The sequence below is a fragment of the Rhinolophus hipposideros genome (genome assembly GCF_964194185.1).
Source record: "Rhinolophus hipposideros genome assembly, chromosome: 3".
Lineage (NCBI taxonomy): Eukaryota > Metazoa > Chordata > Mammalia > Chiroptera > Rhinolophidae > Rhinolophus > Rhinolophus hipposideros.
In genome coordinates this window covers 19,339,169-19,360,840 of record NC_138049.1, presented here as the reverse complement: position 1 = coordinate 19,360,840, position 21,672 = coordinate 19,339,169, and the positions used below count along the sequence as shown (strand labels likewise).

Below are 21,672 nucleotides of genomic sequence, written 5' to 3'. Positions count from 1 at the left end.
TCTATCACCTATCTATCTATCACCTATCTATCTTTATCCATCCGTCTATCCTTCCATCCATCCATCCATATATCAGTGCACCCTCAGGGATTTTCACTTGTTTAGTAGGTTATAATTCTCTACTATCGTTATTTATTTTGATATACATGGAGTCCTAGATTTGGCCCATGTAATCCACTTAAATCAGCTCTTGTTTCCTTTTGATATGTCCACATCATTCTTTGAGCACTTACTTAAAACACATGTATTACTTTAGACTAATATTGTAAAATATTAGTTCTTGATTATAATTGTTAGTGCCACTAGGAAAGGTATAGCTGTCTTTCATTTTATAGTCAGTCAAAAGTTCTTCTGTGCATCATTGTTTTTGTAGAAAATAAAAACTAAGTTTTATTCCTATTAAATGGTCTTTGTAAATATGTAGTATTAAAATATTACTTTTTTAGTGACTATGAAAGTAATGTTCATTGTAGCCAAACCTAATATAAGTATTGCTTAAGATATAGAAACTACCATAATGTGTAAAGGTGATGTAACAATCATCTCCAAATCCTAGTACCCCAAATAATTCCTGTTCAAAATGCATTTATCTTTCTAATGTTTAAAGGAAAGTTTGAAATGAAATGAATACCAATGACCTTATCCTTAATAGTTAATTAATCTAATATTCCTTATTCAAGTACTTGATTCCAGTAACTGTTTTAAGTTATAGGCGGGCATGGTTTCTCTTACACAGGTCAAAGATGTCATGAAGGATATCATGTCAGACCTGCAGCAGACAAACAGCGAGAAGATCCTGCTAAGCTGGGTGCGCCAGTCCACCAGGCCATACAGTCAGGTCAACGTCCTGAATTTCACCACCAGCTGGACGGATGGACTTGCCTTTAACGCGTTGCTCCACCGACATAAGTGAGACATGACTCTACTCAGACGCGGGTTTTCCAAATTTGTGACTCCTCTCTGCTCCTCCCTTACTACTCCTCCCAAAGCCCTTTCCCCACTACCACCACTATCCTCTCTGCACACGCTCTACCAAAACATTAAGAAAAGAAAGACATGGAAGAAAACTACTCATCCAGTCTTCATTTCTGTAAGACATAAATGGCACCGTGCAAACTCCATGGTGCCCTCTACATCTTTATAAGTTAAAAAAATGTAAAACGATCCACATACTACAGTTCAATCCTACTCATTCAGCACGAACCAGTAATATGTACAAAGAGTTGTGTTAGTTTTCAATCTTGTACCAAAAGGAAAGTTCTATTAATTTATTGTAATCCCAATTAAATACAGAAAGTGATTTTTTTTTTCATGAAACTGGTAAACAGATTCTAATGATGTGAAAGACCAAAGGTCCAAGAAGAGCCAGTACACTCATGAAGAAGAAGATCCAGGCTGAAATACTTCTCAAATGGAAACCAAAATTAATTATGTAGCTATGTTGATTAAGACTATGTAGTACTATGAGTACGCTAATGTAACTATAGGCTGAACCATGTGAAATTCTTAATATTTGACTCTATGGGACATATAAGAATGGCAGTTTCATATACTGCAACCTGACAAATAAAGAGCTCACATAGCTCTATCCTGACATGTAACTGAACCGATATTTCAGATTAATAGATGGTATGGCACAATTGGTTACCCATATGTAAATAATTTATTGGATCCCTACCTCACGATACCCACAAATTTCAGATGAAGCAAGGATTTCAATGTGAAGGCAAAATTTATTATATGTTTTATTACTATTTTAAATTATTTATTTTCTCAAGTTTTGTTTCCTGTGTGTTCTTTGCTGGTCTATAAGAATAAAGTTGACTTTTTACAGCTTAGATCTGGAAACTTGTTAAATTTTTACAAATTTTAAATTTGTTTCTGTAGATTGAAAAATTTTTTTTGATAGACTGTCCATGAATTATAATAGGTTTTTTATCTTCTGTTTTCTTTTCCCTTCATTTGTGCCTCGTCCTTCAATACAATGTTGATTTGAATTGGTGATAATGAGCAGAAAATTTCCTTCTTGATAATGAGGGAGTAGTTTCAATGTTTTACCATAAGAATGATATTTGCTGTAGCTTTTTTGATATACTTTTTATCTGGTTAAACAACACCCAAACCCAATCTTCTTTCACTTCTCCTTTATCAGTTTTAGGAGGTTTTTCTTTGTTCCTAGTTGGTTAAGAGACAACTAGTTGTTGTCAGAAAACTTGAATTTTAGCCAAAACTTTTTTTCATTGATTACTTAATTTATTTAAAAAGTATTTGTGGAGTACTGTCTCTGTGCTAGGCACAGGTTGTATATAGAGAACTAAATAGGCAAAAATCCCTGTTTGAGTTTACATTCAAACAGAGGGGAACAGACAATAAAAAATAATAATAAAAGAAACTGTAAGTTGTACAGTATAAAGAAGTGATAAGCATGCTCGAGCAAAATTTATCTGGCAAGAGGGCAGGAGATACTTGGTATGTAGGAGGCCAGTGGGTACAGTGGCATGAGTAGGGGGTGTAATAGGAGATGAAATCAGAGAGGGAACTGGGGTGGGAATGGAGGAGGCAAATCTCAGAAGTTAGGTTAGTTAGGTCTAAGATGCAAGAACAGATAGAGTGCAAGGAAAAAAAAAAAGGATCAACTTTTGGTTAAGTCAAAGCAGTAGTAATGCCCAGTTTGTGGGATTAAAATAAAATCAGGATAGAAATAAAATACTAGACAATAGTAATGTGGAGGAAGGTGACTAGAGGGAAATTCTTTCAGGGCCTTTGTTTTAGGAGTAACCTGTGAGCAGATTAAAGCTGGATTTTTCTACTCTGCTAATCTTGGTCTTTTAATTGGAGAATTAGTCCACCAACATTGATTGTGATAATTGATGTATTTAGGTTCATTTTTACCAATTCTTTTGAGCTTTTCATTTCTCTTTTCTGTATCTTTTTTCTTTGTTGTATTGGTAGGTTCTCCCCCCTCCCCTTTTTTTCTTTTACTATTTAGGAAATATTATATGACATTTCTAGTCTTTTAGTGGTTACTCTAGAAATTTTAAATGGCATATTTAACTGCCATAAAAACTTTAGAATGTTTTACCTGTTGTTTTCATATTTATGTTACTTTAAGACATTATATATTAGACAAGCCTTTGAGATGTATAATTAAACTTTTAATTTAAACTCACAAATAAAATCTAAAACTGAAATGTATTAGATTATAATAATGATCACATATTTCATCTTTATTGCATTTTATTTGCATGGTAATATTTCAGACCTGAACTCTTCAGCTGGGATAGAGTTGTCAAAATGTCTCCAATTGAGAGACTTGAACATGCTTTCAGCAAGGCTCAAACTTATTTGGGAATTGAAAAGCTGTTAGATCCTGAAGGTATTGTCTGGTGTTTAATTTCACCTTTGATTTTGCTTTACAATTTTGAATACTTGAAAAGCAGTGTTTTTCTTTTTAGAAGTAATTATGAGAATTGAGTAGTGATTTTCCTTTTGAGGTATGGTGCAAATCATTTTATTGCAGACAAGTTATTATTACCTTTGTACTAAACAGTTTGTAGGATCCTTTAGGAAGAAATTTAATGACATCATTGGAGAATAGTTATTTGATACCAGTATAAGATTTAAAGTTTTAGAAAAACATAATTATTAGATAAACAATTCAGTATTTGGCTTATCTCATTACAATGCATTTTTGTGTAAGCTTTTTGCATATGATGTAAAAATTTTAGTTACAAATGTTGTAGAGTTGAAGTCTAGACTTATTTTCATAATATAAATGAAATCTGTGGCATTACCTTAACTGGTAGCTTGTCTTTGAACGTTTGGGGGAAGCTTTCAGGGAAGAATTTTAAGAAATGGGATACTGAACAAAAATAAGTGACTGTCTTTGCCTTTGTCTCATATATGAAACAGAAACTTACTGACCTATGGTATTGCAAAGATTATGTAATTGTATTGTTTATGGGTACTCAGGATAGTTATTTCTACCATTGAGCAATTCACATATTTTGGACATCTAATTTAAGGTGGCCTTTATTTTCTTCCACTTTCAGATGTTGCTGTTCAGCTTCCTGACAAGAAATCCATAATTATGTATTTAACATCTTTGTTTGAGGTGCTCCCTCAGCAAGTCACTATAGATGCCATCCGCGAAGTAGAGACACTGCCAAGGAAATACAAGAAAGAATGTGAAGAAGGAGAAATGAATATACAGGTACAAGTCAATTTTTATTGAAATGTTTGACTTGCCATATTTCGTTTAGGTACTAGACAAAAATACTTTTAGGGGATTTTTTTTCTTACCTGAGAACATCTTGGTTTGTCAACTTACGTAAGCCTCAGAAAGAAGTTCAGTTTATCAGGTGGAACACTGCCACATGTCACATGCATGTAATGGAAAATCATGTCTCAACTGATTTTACTAAGAAGGAAAATATATTATTTCACACAATAAAGCTGGAGTTCATTAGGGTTCCGGGCTGTGATCGTGCTCCCGCTTCATGACATGCTTAAGAACCGATGTTTTTCTTTCATTTGGTCGCCATCTTTTATCACTGTCATCATATGCTGAAGATGGTTTTGCTCATGTCAGCCTAGCTTTGTTCCAAGTAATAATTTTCCTTTTGCCTCTAACAAAAGGATTTTACCGTTATGTTTTCACAAGGACTATCAAAATACAAGCTTTATTTTCCCTTTCATTTAGGAGGAATAATTGACAATATGTTACTTGGGGAGTTTTTCACTTGAAGGCTTACATTGGTTTTATTCATTACGATATAAATGAGGTTTTTTTTCTTGTTTCTTTTCCAGGAGATATAAAGTCATGAATTTTTCTTCCTGAATTATCTGCCTTGAATCAATCTATATTTTATCTTAATTCTGTTTCAGTCTAACCAGTCCTCTTACTTCATAAAATGAGAGAATCTTAATAGTTGAGCGTGATCTTTAAAAAGTCATTTGTTGCAACGCTTTAGCAACCAAGAAAGATACACATGAATTTCAGAATAGGAAAAACACTTTAGAGAGGCAGAAAACATGGGCGTTGAAGCTTAAATTTTATCCCTGTTCCTACTTGTTTTGGGTTGGTTACTTCCCTTCTCAACCACAGTTTCATCTGTAAAATTTGGATAAAACCACTCAGTTCATAAAGATAATGAATTCAGAGTTTCTAAAATAATATTAATAAGCACTCAGTAAGCAGCAGCTATTATTATTGTAATTTTTCCTTCTCACTTTGTTTTGGTATTATCATTCATTCTCACTAAACAAATTCCTTTTAAAAAATGTTACTTAATTCTCATATAATGATAATGATCTTGAATTGGCATTGCATATCTTTTTCTTTCTCCAAGGTTCAGAAAACTTATTATTTCAGATTTTTTTGGGGGTAGTAGGTACCAGTCCTTTTAATTTGTTCATTTCAGAAAAATAGCATGATTTATAGGAAAAGAAAAAAAAAAACTTACTGAGGAAAAGAGGGCAAGAGATAGGGCCAGATTGTGAACCAAGGGCTCTTTTTAGTTTTGAAAATCAAATGATGCTGAGGAAAAGCTGTAATTTTTTATAATTGACTAAAAAAATGCTGAGAAGCATTTCCCTCTAGTAATATAGTTATTATCCTACATTAACGTTGCACCCTTTTAAGTGGCTCAGAAAACCTTCTGAATTTGCTTTTTGGTTTCAGAATCATGTTTTTATTGGATTGGGTTCCCTTTGTTAGAAAACTGGGATATTTTACTTCTTATCATTAAAGCCATTCTCTCTTAAAAAGGAAAATTTCATTTGCCTTTCATGATGAATATGTAGATAAAATTAGTGCTTCTGTTTAGGCTTTAGGGTGGCAAGATAAGAATTGCAGAATCCTTTTGCTGTTTGATAAAGAACAAGTGTATTAACATTAACCTCTTCATTTGCATGCTTTCATTAGTGCCTTAGAGATTGAATTAAGTTAATTGAAGAAATAAATGTGGTCAAGTTTTCATCATCTCCTCTGACAGAGCTTGCCATCTGCTACTTTGCAATGAACACTAATAGCCAGTCTTTTTCCCTTGCTCTTTCTACGAAACTGTGCTGTAGAGCATTAGGTGGTCAGCAAATAATTCCTGCATTTCTCTTTAAATTAATCTCTCTTGTTTTTTAACTAAAAAGTTTCCTCTTGTGTTTTAATTAATACCTTCCGAACATTTGCCTTTAGATAATTCCTTTCATCTCCCCCCTCCCAGACCCTAGTGTGTATCTCTCAGTGTGTATCTCAGCGACCTTTGGCTGCTCACTCACTTTCCTAGTTCTCAGATATTCTCATTAGAGCATAGAGGTTTGGTACTAAGTGGTCTCCAGGGTTATTTTGACTCTACAGTTTCAGAATTTTAGGTCCAGAGCTTAACTCATTTTCTCTTTTCTGTCTTTGGCACCATCTATCTCCTGATTACCCAGTGTTTTATCTGTGTGTTCACTGTGTGTTCATATTTTTAAGTCCTGTCTATAGTTTACTAGTCTGTTTGTTTTTTCCTCCATAATGTCTCTGGGGTATATTTTCTTTTTGTTCTGGCCTTCATGCTAATTAAAGACCTAATCTTGTCCTGTAGTTTACAAGACCCAGCCTACCTCCACAACTCGTCTCAGGCCACTGCATTGTAGTCACGTGGACTTTTTCCTTTCCTTCCCCAAGATTCTTGTACATGTGGGTGCCTCTCTATGAAATGCTCTTCTACCCACAAACTGCATGGCAAGCTTCCCGTCTTCCCTCAGTTTCAATGGAACTTTTTCAGAAAAGTCTTCCCTGATTAACCTATTGAAATCCAACCCTACACACACGTACACACTCACAATCACTCACTCAGTTTCTTGCTGTTACAGTGTTTTTGTCAACTATGTTAAGAATTTTAAATTGTATCTTAAGAGCATTGAGAAAGCAGTGAAAAATTTTAAGTGGGGAAGTCTTAGGATGTGATTACATTTTCCTGAGATCATTCTGGCAACTGTGTGAGAAGTGGATTGTAGAGATAGGAGTGTGGGTGGCAACGGGAAGTAAGAACCCAATTAGCAGGTTAGCAGGCTATTGTCCTGAGGACAGATGGTGGTGGTTGTGGAGATGGAAAGGTCTGGATGGACTGGGGTCACATTTTGAAGGTAGGAATGGCTTACATATTAAATGTGAAAGATGAAAGAAAGAGAAACCAAGGCTGGCTCCCTGGTCATTAGTTGGAGGTGGTAAGTGCATGAAGCAGCCATTTACTGAAATGGGAAAGCCTGAGGAGGAACAAGTTTGGGGAAACAATAAAGGGTAAACATAGACATAGTTTGATATGCTGATAACTTTGAAGCGAAGATGTTAAGGTAGTTGGACAGAGGAGTTAGGCGTTTGGGACCAGTAATATAAAGACAAATGTCTGTAGGATGTAGACGGTTCTTTAAATCCAGTGGGAATGAACGAGTCCATTCAAAGTATGCAGAGAGACGAAAAAGGGCCCAGGACTTAATTTTGAGGAGATTCATTACTTACAGATTGGCAAACGCTACTTAACCAGGAGCTAAACCTATGTGGTGTTACTGAAGAGGGGAGAGCTACGGGAGGTGTGGGGGTCGGGGGGCTTAGCCAGTCAGGTAGAACGCTGCTAAGTGAGAAACAGAGGGTGACCAAATCTCTGGGTTTGCTTGGAATGGTTCTGGTGGATGTGTATTGGCCTAGCACTGTTTTTATAAAAAAATGTTCCAGGTTGTTGATTAATTACATGGTCACTCTGAAGATGAGGCTAGAAAAGTGGATTTGTCAGTGGGAAGGTTATTGGTGACGTTGGCAAAAACCTTTTCAGTTGTCTGGTGGGGATGCATACAAATCTGAAAGGGAATGTTAACAAACTGTAGCTGCTAAATACATGAGCATTTCTTATATTATTCTTTATATGTTTTTGTATGTTTGAAATAACATAAAACTGTGGGTGATAGGCTGTAGGCAAATTTTCAAAGCAGTTTTGCTCTGAAAGGGAACAAATGAACGGGATAGTTCATTTGGTTGTAAGCTTCTGAAGTATATAAGAAAATATTGCTTAGAAAGAGCTTGAGAAAATTTATTCCCATGGGATTTTCAAAAAAAAGACCAACAAGTAAACTAGAGGATAACTACCTCCAAAAAAAACTACTATCCGTACAACAGCCTGTATGTGTGGCAGCCTTTCAGTGTGTAAAATAAAATGCTAAATTGCATTTCAGTAAAAGCAGTTGAACTAGGGTTAAAGCAGAGTTCTGATTTTTATCTCTTTTTCTTTAAATTATATTTATCTTTCAAGGCCCAAGATGATGCTCAATGAAACATTTCCTGTTTTAGCCCTTGCTGAGCTCATGTAGCATCTCTTCCTGGAAGCATGGCATTTTTAACTGTGCTAATAGCCATTTTATTTTTGTGCAGAAATGATTCATGTGGGTTATCTTACTCTTCCTAACGATGTTAGAATCCCCATGAGCACAGAATCTAGGAGTGCCTCCTGCTTTTGCCCTCTGCCATCCCAGCACGTTGAATCAATGCGTTCTGACCAGTTCACAGCCCTGCTCACATTGCTGAGGGCCTGAGACACAGGGCTGCCTACCCGAGGCGTGTCTTTGTTGACTACCTTCTCTTCACACTGCTCAAGGGTGTTTTCTTGGCTTTGTTTTGATAGAGCTCAGTGCCAGAGGACGAGCATGACAGTCCCCGTGCTGAAACCCCCAGCACTGTCACCGAGGTGGACATGGATCTGGACAGCTATCAGATCGCCCTCGAGGAAGTGCTGACCTGGTTGCTTTCTGCTGAGGACACTTTCCAGGAGCAGGATGACATTTCTGATGATGTTGAAGAAGTCAAAGATCAGTTTGCCACCCACGAAGTAAGTCATCTGTAGCTGATGAGCAAACCTATCAGTGGTGGCAGCTGTGCGGTAATCGGGGGCTCTCTCCTGACAGTTATTGTTGACTGAATTCTGCTCCACAGAAAGGTCGTGGCATTATTTTAGGACTTTTGACATTGAACTAGGGCTTTGTTATAAAGTTGGAGTGGATGGTTAACTGCATTGGAATTCGATTTCAGATTTTAATCTTATCATCGTAATTTGTATAGTCTGTGGAGCCACTGACAAAAATCAGTGCACAGCACTGCTTGTTTCTGAAGTTTATTGTTATAGTTAAAATGACTAATGAATACACCAAATCTTTATATTTCGAATATTCCCCAGGATATGATTATTTTTATTTATTGTATGATTAAGCCAATGTTATATCCAGTGTTCTTGTATAATTTTATACAATGAAAATTTTCTACTATTTCAAGGATATATTATATTACTATGTAGTGACTTGACTATATGGAGATTTATTTACTTTGTTGATTAAGTACTTTTTTTGTTAATTGATAGGCGTTATTTACTGTTCTGGTTTGAAAATAATAGAAATCATATGCTTTAAGCAGTTCCTCTTGGGTGCACATGGTGTATTTGTTTATTATATTTTCTCATAATTTCATGTTTACAATCTCTCAGTAGTATAATCAGCATTCACTTGAAAATAACTGGTATTATCAGATGCACTATTGCCCTCTTTGATTTGTTCCCCTTTTTACTTAGGCCAGCTGCTTATTTCCTATAGTCAGAGCGTAAAAAGTTGGATCAAAGTCCATTTTACTTGCACTCTACGTAGCTACCTTTTCTTGTAGCTTTGATATGTAGGTATTAACAATTTATTAATTTTTTTTTTGCCATGATCAACTCACAAATTATTATGATGTCTCTTTCCAGGCTTTTATGATGGAGCTGACTGCACACCAGAGTAGTGTGGGGAGTGTCCTGCAGGCAGGAAACCAGCTGATAACACAGGGCACTCTGTCAGATGAGGAGGAGTTTGAGATTCAGGAACAAATGACCCTGCTGAATGCTAGATGGGAGGCACTGCGGGTGGAGAGCATGGACAGACAGTCCCGGTGAGTGGAAGCAAAGAAAGTAACATGGGATTCCTTAGACTGCGTTTCCCAGTTTAGCTCGAATAAAGGTTTGCATGCCGGTGAAAGCGAGATAATTACAGAACTTGTCCTGTAAAACCTTGGCTCTTTTCGTAATGTTGCTGGAATTTTATATGATCTTTGTTTCTCCTTTGATGTGTTTACCAAATTAAAAGGTAAAAGCTGAGAGTACAGACATTAGCAAAAGGGAAAATTCATTTCAGATGGATGGTTATCGATTTGCAGCATTAAAATTGGCTTACCATTAACTCAATATGAAGACAGGACAATGTACTATTTATCTACAATTCCATTCTGTAACATTTTTTAAAGCATTTGTCCCTCCATGTTTCATTTTCTTTCTTGCAGTGTGTATTAAGGAGCAAAATGCATTCCATTGCAATTTCCACCTATTTAATAAGCAGGAATTCCTGACTGAAGAAACAATGATTCTGATGTGAATACAGGGTGCTGTTATTTGCATTCTTTGAATGCATTCAATTGACTCCATTTAGGAAGAAAATAAAAGTTTTTTGCTTGTTTCTATATTTAAAGATTAAATGCTACTTTAAATGGTTAGACAGGAATGCATTTCATTGCCCATTTCTTTGCTGCCTGGAATGTGTATTTGCCTTTGCAAAGGGAAAAAGCAAGTGGGAATAATGCTGTGTTCCTTCACGGACAGGCTGCATGATGTGCTGATGGAACTGCAGAAGAAGCAGCTACAACAGCTCTCTGCCTGGTTAACACTCACCGAAGAACGCATTCAAAAGATGGAAACTTGTCCCCTGGATGATGATTTAAAATCTCTACAAAAGCTGCTAGAAGATCATAAAGTAAATCCGGCTCATGTTTCTTTTATACCTATTTTAATCAAATATAAAAAGGCAGCTCATAGCATTCTCAGGGGCTGATGGCTTCTATCACTAGCACAGAGGTGGGCCTCCTCTCAGTGTTGTCTTTTATTCAGCAACTTAGAGGGTGGAGTCCATGGGGATATGACTTGTCCGAGATGAAAGCACAGGTAAAATATTATATGGCTATGGATAATTTTCTTAGGAATGTACATCGCTTTTATAAGATTCTCAAGGGTTGTTTTGGACCTATAAGTGGCTAAGAAGCCTGGTGTGTTAGTATTAATGTCATGTGTGGGTAAAGTAGCAGAACCCTAGATTTGTCTGTACCTAATCCTTTAAGGAAAGCTACTGCTTCTTCTCTGAGCTAGGAAAGTAGCGGGCACTAGGTGAAGAAGCAAAACTTGGCAGACAATGTAATTTGGTCACAAATTTAGGAGATAACTTTTGATAGTCAAAGAAAGGTGGAGTAAATAGCTTCTCTGCAAGTTATTTGAAGAATTTGATTTTTCAATGAAATACCTAGATAACTCATGAATAAAATGGTAGGGATTTTTAAACCTTACTTGAGGCATTTGACAACACTATTGGTAGTGTTTAAATAAATTACCAAATACATACATCTTAGGACCTGCCATGCTCTTCCCACAGAGGAGGTGAGAATGGAAGGTACCTGTGTAACCTTAATTGCTTTCCTAGGCACCTAATCAGAATAGCTTCTGACTATCAAATAGCATCTACTTATCTCTCACTTTATGCCATGCTTCCCTAGAGAAAATGACCTCTGATTCTGTATAGTTAAATTTGGGACTTTTTTGACTTAAATTCTACATTCTTATCTTAATTCCTAGTTTAGGCCCTCCATTTGTTTATGCTGCATTTTTTGGTTGTTGTTGCCAGAACTTGGAATAAAAGTAATGACATCCCATTTGCAATCATTCTAACATTGCATTTTCAAACTGCTATGGTTCATAATGAAATGTAAATATGTAGAACAGGCTTATTTCATTAGTGGAACACTTAGGGTAATGATTGGAAATTTAAACGTGATGCCTCATTAAATGTCCTTAATTACTATTGACAAATGAGTGGATTTTAAATAGGCAAATGTGAAAAGAGTGGAAATAATGGTAGATCCTAAATTTTTTTTCCCCCTAGAGTTTGCAAAATGATCTTGAGGCTGAACAGGTGAAGGTAAATTCATTAACTCACATGGTGGTAATTGTTGATGAAAACAGTGGTGAGAGTGCTACCGCTGTTCTAGAAGATCAGTTACAGGTAAGGACCTTGAAAAGGAGGATAATCCCAAGGGACCTGTGGTCTAGACCCAGTTACGTGTTGGCCTGACTCTTCATGTCCCGTCTCACTGTTTATTGAGAAGAGTAGAAGAACCTACATTACGCTGTACTTCCCAGTAGGGGTTCCACAGCCTGTGGGTTACGGGAGGACCTTGGTATCATTCCTTTATTTCAGCCCTTGGGGTGAGTGGCCAGGGTCCTTGTGGGTAATACTAACACTTTGGGAATCACAGGAAGTGATCTCAACAAGTGGTCCACAGGCTTCTTGTTCAGAATCATTTGAGGGATTTGTTAAAATGTGGATTTCTGGGCTCCACGCAGACCTGAATTCCTGGGAGTGGGGTCCAGTGGATCTGCCTTTAAAAAAATGTACATGCATATTGAAGTTTGAGAATTTCAACCATGTGGGATTTAATATCCCATTGCCTTTGGTAAATCGATGTGTGAATTTCAACAGTTTTGGGAACCCCAACAAATTGCTTCTTTTTGCACAAAGGCTACTGTGTATCTTTATAAGTCTTTATAAAGAGATTTATTGGTATTTCACTTGAACAATACTTTAATTACCAGATATGATGTTGCTGGTTTATGATTTTTAGTAGCTTCCAGAATGTAATTTCATCACATGAAATTATATCATCCTTTGTGTCATCATCATTTAAAGTGGGCCAGTACGGTAGTTCTGAGACTTTGGTGCACAAGTACTTGCTAGCTATGTACTATAAAATAATTAATTACATTCTATGGGAATTAGTTTTTCTCATCTTTAAATTTATAGGATTTGTCCATATCATTTTAAAGCAACTTTTATAAAATATATATACTTTTTATAACTTGCTACTCTGTAGTAGAGAACAACAGCTATCAAGAATTCAAGGATCATGATAACTGTCTCTTAAGGCTCTGTTGACACAGGGTGGTTTCTTCCTTTCCTAGAAACTCGGTGAACGTTGGACAGCAGTGTGCCGGTGGACTGAAGAACGTTGGAATAGGTTACAAGAAATCAATGTATTGTGGCAGGAATTATTGGAAGAACAGGTACGAATCTGTTATCCATAATGGTTAAAATAGATGGTGAGAAGTAACTCGTCTTTAATTATGGCATTAGAAATAGAATCTTGTTCGCTTTTCTTCTAAAGGAACATTTACAAATATTTATAATTTTTAAAGTTAGATTTGTCTCCATTTTATCATGAAGCTTATTCAAAGAGATTGTATTGTATGGCTCCATGGTAATAACAATTTGATCTGTGTTTATTATTTAGAATGTTAGTGTTTAGATATGCTGCTTTCAGGATTTGCTTGACATAATTTTCATTGCATTTGTGATGGGTGATGTATTTGATCTTGTACCAACACAGTGCCTAGCATATATATATGGTTTGTGCTCAGTAAATCAATAAACAGATCCCTCAATACATTGTGAACTTTGAATCACAAGAATTTTTATTGATTTTTAACCAGAATAACTACTGAAATTAAGTAGAAAATGTTATTTAGCAACACCATTGATTTACATTCAGTTAATAGTTATTTTTTCCACTAAGGATTACCACAGCAAATGAACCTTTGGTGCAAAGCTGCCACCTTAAGTTTTCAGTCAGAGTGGTGGCCCAGAAAAACAGCCATCAAAATAGAATGCAAATAAGCAAAACTTTTCTCCCCAAAAGCCAAACAGTTGTGGTTTAGAAAATAAGCAGATACTCTATTCATATATCTGTGTCCATTTTGATTCTTTTAAATACATTTCATTTCCATCCACAAATAGCAACTATATTCTTTTTAGAGGATAAAAACAAGTGTATGATGTTTTGTGGTTTATTAAATACGGTGGCAGAGAGAACATCTTAAAAAGTAGGCTGCAAAATTTGTCCCAACATACATTGTTAATCACAACCCTCCGCCCCCAATCATGGGTCAGAATTTTCTTACTAAGAATCACATAATGGACCCGATTCTGATTTCTGAAGTATTTATATTTCACTTTACAAATATGTACATTTACTCAGACCCTTGTGTTCAGGTCAATGAGTCATATCGATATAGGTAAAATTTTACCTAAATTTTACCTATGACAGTAGGAGACTGTCAATTGAGTGCCAGAGAAAATTGTTGTGTTACTCTTCTATTAAGTAAAGTAACTTAAAAATTGGAAAAAAAATTTAATTTGGTAGTTAAAAACATTTAAAAATAGGGAGTGGCTAGTATTTTGGCCAATGTTTTTTGTTAAAAACTGACCTTTGACTGGCTTTCTGCCATTCAAAGTGATATAGAAGGAAGAATCTTGTGAAAAAGTAGAACTGAAGGAACATGGGTACTTAATCTAGAGACAATTTGCTGTTGCAGGCAGTGAGACCAACTGTATCTGAAGTAGAAAATCTTTCAAGGATTATTGTGTACTCAGTTGCAGAAGCTTTAAGATAGCTAGAAATGGGCTCTGAGAATTAGTCCCAAACTTCTGCTGCTTCGGCCACTTTTAAATGTGGCTTTTAGGATATTCTATAAAGGACTCCAACTTACCTTCCCAGCCTTAATTTTCCCTTTGTCCTTCCATGTATCCAGTGCTCATACCCTGAATTTTCAGTTTGTAGGCCATTCCTAGACTGCTGACACCACCAGAGTAATGAGTGCTAGTTCTTTTTCACTGCTGTGTCCCAATGTATGGCATCTTGTAGATTCGTCATGGTTTTTGTTTTCATTTTTTGAAAAAAGTAGATGCGTTTCATGTGTTTTCTAGCCTCTGTGTTTGTTTAACCTGTGGCATCTGCCATGGAATGCCTTTAAACTTATCTCTTCATCTTTAGGTTCTCTCTAGCCATCAAGGACTATGAAATCATCTATAAAAGCCTTCCCTCTCCCCCTATTTCTAAACTAGAAGTGATCTCTTTGTAGTTTCTGCACTTTCTATTTTGTGCTATAACGTAGTTATCCCTGTGCATATCTTACTACATTTGAGGGAAGGATCCATATTTGTCTTTTATGTTCTTGATCTTATCTGTGGAATATACAGGTAGGGAATAGTTGTTGAAGAAACTGATAAAAAAATGAGAATTGATTCCATTGCAAATATAGAACCAAGATTTTTTTTCCCTCCAGCTCTATAGAAAAGGGTTTCTGTGGTAGACACTACATTTTGGGAAGAATTATCCCAATGCAGCCACATTGTTTCCCACCCCTGCTTCAAGTTGATCTCTCTACATTACTAAATATCTTCTGCCTAAAAAAAAAAGAAAAGCATATACTGTTGGCCAATGAAGTTGAAATATCTTTATGTTGGCTTTATATTACCCTCATACTTCCTCGTCTAACCATAATTGTTGTTGAACCTGGAGCATTAGTGTGGTTTTCCTGCACGATGCTGTGGAAAAACCATTGGCTTTGGGGTGTGGGTTTTTGATCTTGCTCTTCTATTAACTATCTGCGAGATCTTGGCCAGGTGACGTTGGCTTCTCTCTGTTTCCTCCCTAAAATGAGGGGCTGAGACAAGATGATCTCTGAGCTACCTTCTGCCTCCAGAAGGAAAGAGCCATATAATGTGATTCTTTTAGAAACTCGAATAGGTGGATTCAGCCTTTTAAATCCATCTATTCCCTGAGTATTAGGTTTAGTTATCCAGGTATGAGGCTCATTTTAGGTTGATCTGTTCCACATCTGAGAAAGATAATATCTGAGAAAGAGATGTTTTTCTGTGTCACGCATGCCTCAGGCTCAGGTGTTTGGAGTTCTTCTTACCCAAGAGAAGGGTGAAGCCTCTCAGAACGTAAAACTGAGAGATGTGGGAACTTGATTGAATTGAATTACCCAGTGATTCCCCAAATATATTTCTAACTTTTGTTACTATTTGTAGTGCTTGCTGAAAGCTTGGCTAACCGAAAAAGAAGAAGCTTTAAACAAAGTCCAGACAAGCAACTTCAGAGACCAGAAGGAACTAAGTGTCAGTGTTCGGCGACTGGCTGTAAGTGATGTCATTGTCAGCATCTGTCTTGTAAGCCTGTACCTTTTTAGCATTTTATAGCAATGGTTAATAAGGTTTTGTAAGTACTGATTAAGACTCATTACCCAGCGTTGGACTGTGCTACCATGTAATTATCTCGAACCGGGAGCCTTATGTTTTAGAACTAGTGAATTTCAAAGCAGGTACATTTTCCCATAAAATACACATATTTTCATTTCCTGATTGGGGAACAGGAAGATAAATTCCTATAAAAGGGAGTTATCTAATAAATATCTGAAATACTAGATTTTGAAGGAAGACATGGAAATGAAACGTCAAGCATTGGATCAGCTGAGTGAGATTGGCCAGGATGTGGGTCAGTTACTTGATAATCCTAAGGCATCGAGGAAGATCAACAGTGATTCCGAGGAACTGACGCAGAGGTGGGATTCTTTGGTCCAGAGACTAGAAGATTCCTCCAACCAGGTACCTTTTGCTTTGGATAGTATGTGGTGCTACTAGGCAGAAATTAATATTCGGGTTAGTTTTAGTTTTTATGAAGCAAAAGAGTAGTAGCTAAACTAAAAAGGTGGTTCCTTATACCCGGTTTACTATGAAATTGAAAAATTGGCATGTGAAAATCGTTAGTTTTCTAAAGTAAATTCTAATAGATCTTCAGAAAACTGATTTATATCCAATAATTTAACCCTTAGCAACTGATAACAGTTAGACATGAATCCATTAGTCATCTTTAAACCTTAAGTAATCTTATTAATTTAAAAGCATTTTAATGAATTGATCAAAAATAAAACTTTGGTTTGTACATGGATGAGCATTATTCACAATAGACAAAAAGTGAAACAACTCAAATGGCCGTTAATAGATGGATGGATAAACAAAATGTGGTATATCTATGCAATGGAATGTTTTTGGCAATGAAATGAAGTACTGATACATGCTGTAACATGGATGACCCTTGACAACATTATGCTAAGTAAAAAGAGCCGGTGACAAGAGTATGTGCACTGATTCTATCTGTACAAACTATGCAGAATAGGCAAATTCATAGACAGAAAGTAGATTAGTGGTTGCCAGGAGCCAAGGGGGAGATGGAGATGAGAAGTGACTGTTGAAGGGTACGGGGTTTCTTTTTGGGTTGATAAAGCTATTCTGGCCTTAGAAAGTAGGCAGGGTTGCACAATTGTGTGGATATACTAATAACCATTGAACTGTCCATTTTCAAAGGGAGAATTTTCTGGCATGTGAATTATGTGTCAGTAAGGCTGTAATGAAACATGAAAACTTTGGCTGATTTTATTTCAGGTGACTCAGGCTGTAGCAAAGCTGGGGATGTCCCAAATTCCTCAGAAGGATCTTTTGGAGACGGTTCGCATCAGAGAACAAGTTACTACAAAAAGGTCTAAGCAAGAACTGCCTCCTCCTCCTCCACCAAAGAAGAGACAGATCCCTGTGGACTTGGAAGCTAAGAAAAAGTGAGAGCAGACAGAAATTTTCCAAACCCAATACCGCACACAATGTATTCTGTGCTCGGTACTTACTTCCTACTAATCACTAACCATATGCGAATGTAGACATTATTATTGTTATTGAAATTCAACTACTGAACCACTCACTAACCCTGAGTCTTTTGAATATTCTATTTCACACATCTGCATTGTCTCAGCATCTCCATTGTCTCAGATGGTTCTATTTATCCTGTGTTCAACTTGAACTGTGTGTCTGAGTCCTTTTTTCTTCCTTTCCTATCATTTACCTTGGAAGGATATGATTGTCCATGATTCCTCATTTATTCTTTATTTCATTATCACAATTCTGACAATTTTGCTTTAGATAGATCTCCTTATTTATTGTTTGCGAATCTCCTTCCTCTTTTTTGCAATCAAAGAATAATTCAGGGAAGTAATTCCTTTTGAAGTCTCCATTTTTCCCTCTTCTCTCCCCCATTCTTTTTTTCATGTTTTCTTTCCTCTTTTGTTAACTCTGCAAGATTCATTAACAGATTCTTCATGTTTGGCTTAAAGATCCATGTTTGGCATAAAATATCTTTTCCTCTAATTGATTCAAAGTAAACTTGAGATCTTTAGAAGAGGAATAATCACACCTGGCATATACTGATTGAGCTTTTACCAATTTCAGCTTCTCTATTAGGTTATGCTGTGCCCTGGGTACTGTACCTCACATGTGTTATAGCAGTTAACCCTCAAAACAGTCTTCGAGTAGTACTATTATTCTTTCCCTTTCACAGCAGAATCCCAGTGCTTGGGCAAATGGGCAGTTAGCTTTGCCTGAATCAAAATGATGTGATTTTCCCAATTTTGCTTTTGTTAGACAAAGCAGGAGTCCAGTTTGACCAGATGATTTTAATTTCGATAATAGGGCTGTATTTCTGCCTCCCTATTCTCTCCTTGCAGGACCAGTATACCTCTAACTGGCAGGCCTCCGCTGTGGAACTTTTACTTTTAGAGCCAAGGCAGCAGATGAGGAAGAGGCTTCTGATGTTACTAGTGCCATGGGCCTTTTATTTCCTGAGAGTTTATAGTCTGCCAGCTGTATCTGGCATTGTGTCTCTGCCCGCTGTGTGCATTTGGAAGCAGGGAAGGTTGTAAAAGACTAGGGTGTATGTATAGGTTCTGGTACAATTCTAGTGTGTGTGTGTGTGTGTGTGTGTGTGTGTGTGTGTAGGGTTCTCTGCACCAACAAGCAATTTGTGGGACGCCACCTGGGTGTCCTGAAATTCAATTCATTTCTGACACTTCTCTATTGGATGACAGTATTAGATTCCGTAGGGTAAGTGTTCAGTCCCCCACCCTGCAGATGACAGTCTCAACCCTAGGTGTAACCTGTGGTTCTGACCAACTGGCTGTAGTTTGGAGTTGCCCACAACCTCCTCGTGAGGTTCGATTAATTTGCTAGAGTGGCTCACTGAACTCAGAGAAACATTTGCTTACTAGATTCATTGGTTTATTATGAAAGGATATGTAACCCAGGAACAGCCAGATGGAAGAGATTCACGGTGCAAGGCACACACAGCTTCCGTGGTCTCTCAGAGCAGGCCACTCTCCCAGAGCCTCTAACCTGGAGTTCTGTTCACTAAATGGGGAGCTCTCTGAACCCTATCCTTTTGGGTTTTTATGGAGGCTCATCACCTAGGCACAATTGACTAAGTCATTGACCACTGGCAATTGATTCAGCTTCCAGCCCCTCTCTTCTCCCTAAAGGACCGGAAGTTCCAACCCTCTAATCTCTGTGGTTGGGTCTTCTAGCAACCAGCTCCCATCCTTAGCTGGGGGTCCAAAAAACCCCACCTTATTAACATAACAAAAGATACCTCCATAGCTGTCATCACTTAGGACATTCCAAGAGTTTTAGGAGGTCTGGGCCAGAGATGGGGACTAAGACCAAATATGTACTTCTTATTATAAATCACAATATCCCAGGGCATAACTCTAAAATGACAGTGTTGTAGAAGGTGCATTCTATTGCAAGAAACAGACTACTGAACCCAAAGTGACCCAATGAGTCTTATCTCCCATTATAAGAAGTCTGGAGGTAGGGCGTCTTCAATGGGAGGGTGTGGCTCAACACCCTACCACCTTGTGTCCTGTGTCTGCCTTTGCTCAGCATGGTGGCTTTCACCGGCAGGCTAGTCTTTTCACGGTCTCAAGATGCTGCAGCAGGACTGGGCTTATCATGACTGTATACCCTGCTTTATGGGCAGGAAGGGCAGTTTTCCCTTATTTGTCCTTTTTTTGTTTTCTTGATCCAGGGACACAGTCCTTTCCTGGAAGATGGCTGCTGATGTCCCCCCAGGTCTCACTGGCCGGGTCTCACTCACTTGCCCATGCCCTGGTGCATGGGAAATTGAAGCTGTCCTGCCTTTTAGTCTCTGAAGTTGTGTTTTGGGAAACTGGAACAGCAAGCTAGAAATGTGGGGAGGGTGATGTGTGCTGGGTGGGCCACCAGCTGTGAGGCCCACGGTCTTCTTGTGTACAAGGTGATTGATGCAGAAATTCCTTTAGTTAATTCCTGGACAAACAGAGGCTTGAGTATGTCCATCCAGTTCCTTATGCTACAAGGCAGTGAAATCTCATTCGAAATTATGCCCAGACAAAGTTGGCCCTTTCTCAGTCTACCGATGTGTGCTGGTTCTGCTTTCTAGGGTAAGATGGAGCCACACCACCCCTTTTCAAAATGTACCTCATCGGTATTTGAGGATAGGTTTCCTATTACAATATCTATTCATTGTCCTAAAGTCCAGAGTATCCTCAACCATTCCTAGTGTGAAATGGTTTCCAGACCCTTAGAAACCACTATTAATTAGTCTTAAAAGGAGCTGTCCAAGCAGCTGTGAGCCTTAAGTAACTGTGTAGCACAGTTTATGATACATGCTTCAGAAATGGTGGTTTACTTCTGCTTCTCTTCTCTTGATGCTGCTCATGGCTGTTTTGACCAGTGGGGACGGCCATTTCCTGTCGTCTGGATATTGTGTTATTGTGACCCTAGATCATTCATGCTCTGTATGTAGCTTTCGCATCACTCTGCTTGTATTGAGGGCAGAAATAGACTAAATCTCTAAGGTCATTTTAAACATGTGATCTGTGGATGGTGCGCCTCTTCTTTGGAAGATTAAGTAGAATCTGCTGTTATGATGCAGGAGAGGTGAATCACGATTTAAATGACATCTCGACCCCTGGTTATTTACCTAGAGTGTCACAAAATCCCTCAAGTTACAAGGAAAATTTACCTTGGTGAAAAAACAAATACAAGGGTGGCTAAACAAATGTACACATTTTCAGAGATGTTATCTATGTATTACTTTTTGAAGTTGAATTGAATAACGGTAGCAATGTATAGTATGACGTTAGCTCAAAAGATGGCATTAACCAAATAAATGCTAGCGCTGTTCATTGTATTGCAATTTTAATAGTTTTTTTCCTTTCTTAAAATGTGTATACATTTTTTTTTGGCATCCTCTGTATTCATAGTTCATTAGAACACTTTAAGCTACGTTTCCCAAAAGAATCAGCAACGACAACCTGTGCTTACCTTAAAGTACCTAAAAATATCCTGAAGTTGTTTTGAGAAGCCCAGTGGGTAGAGTGCTAGTTAAGAGGACAGACTGCCTTGGTTTGAATCCCAGCTCTACCATTTATTACCTTTGTCAGTTCTTTAAAACCTCCCTGAGCTCATTTCCTTCATTATTGAAAGGGATACTAGGAGTATATACTTCATACGGTTGTTGTGAGGACGCCTTGAGTTAAGAATTCATGTAAAACACTTATAGAATATGGCCAGCAATCAGAACATTTCTCTTCTTGTTTCTTGTCACGGTGGTTTTGACCGATTTTTCTCAACGCCTCTCAAGTCTGTACACTTCTCTTCTTTCCCACTGTCACTGTTTTAGTTCTGGCTCCCGTTACTACCTCAGCCTTTTCTCTGGTCTTGCTTCTCTTCATTCTACTTACTGAACACTAATGGATAAATATAATGCTATCAGCCCTATACTATAAAATAAATCCTTCGCTGGCTCTCAGTTGCCCTTTGGCTAAGCCCAAGCTCCTTCATCCATCCTGTAGGGCCTTTCAATACCTGTGAGTGTGGCTG

At 37.4% G+C, this 21,672-nt stretch overlaps 1 protein-coding gene across 3 annotated transcripts in view; it reads left to right on the top strand.

The window, feature by feature from the left end:
• UTRN (utrophin) overlaps positions 1 to 21,672 on the top strand; it is a 461,045-nt gene that overhangs the window by 111,018 nt on the left and 328,355 nt on the right. For all 3 annotated transcript variants that reach the window (XM_081037226.1, XM_081037224.1, XM_081037225.1), the window contains 11 exons: positions 737 to 909; positions 3,261 to 3,376; positions 4,053 to 4,213; positions 8,655 to 8,858; positions 9,762 to 9,943; positions 10,647 to 10,797; positions 11,974 to 12,093; positions 13,050 to 13,151; positions 15,961 to 16,068; positions 16,354 to 16,533; positions 17,371 to 17,540. In XM_081037226.1, the coding sequence (XP_080893352.1) occupies positions 737 to 909; positions 3,261 to 3,376; positions 4,053 to 4,213; positions 8,655 to 8,858; positions 9,762 to 9,943; positions 10,647 to 10,797; positions 11,974 to 12,093; positions 13,050 to 13,151; positions 15,961 to 16,068; positions 16,354 to 16,533; positions 17,371 to 17,540 (1,667 nt within the window). The remainder of the gene's footprint in view (positions 1 to 736; positions 910 to 3,260; positions 3,377 to 4,052; positions 4,214 to 8,654; positions 8,859 to 9,761; positions 9,944 to 10,646; positions 10,798 to 11,973; positions 12,094 to 13,049; positions 13,152 to 15,960; positions 16,069 to 16,353; positions 16,534 to 17,370; positions 17,541 to 21,672) is intronic.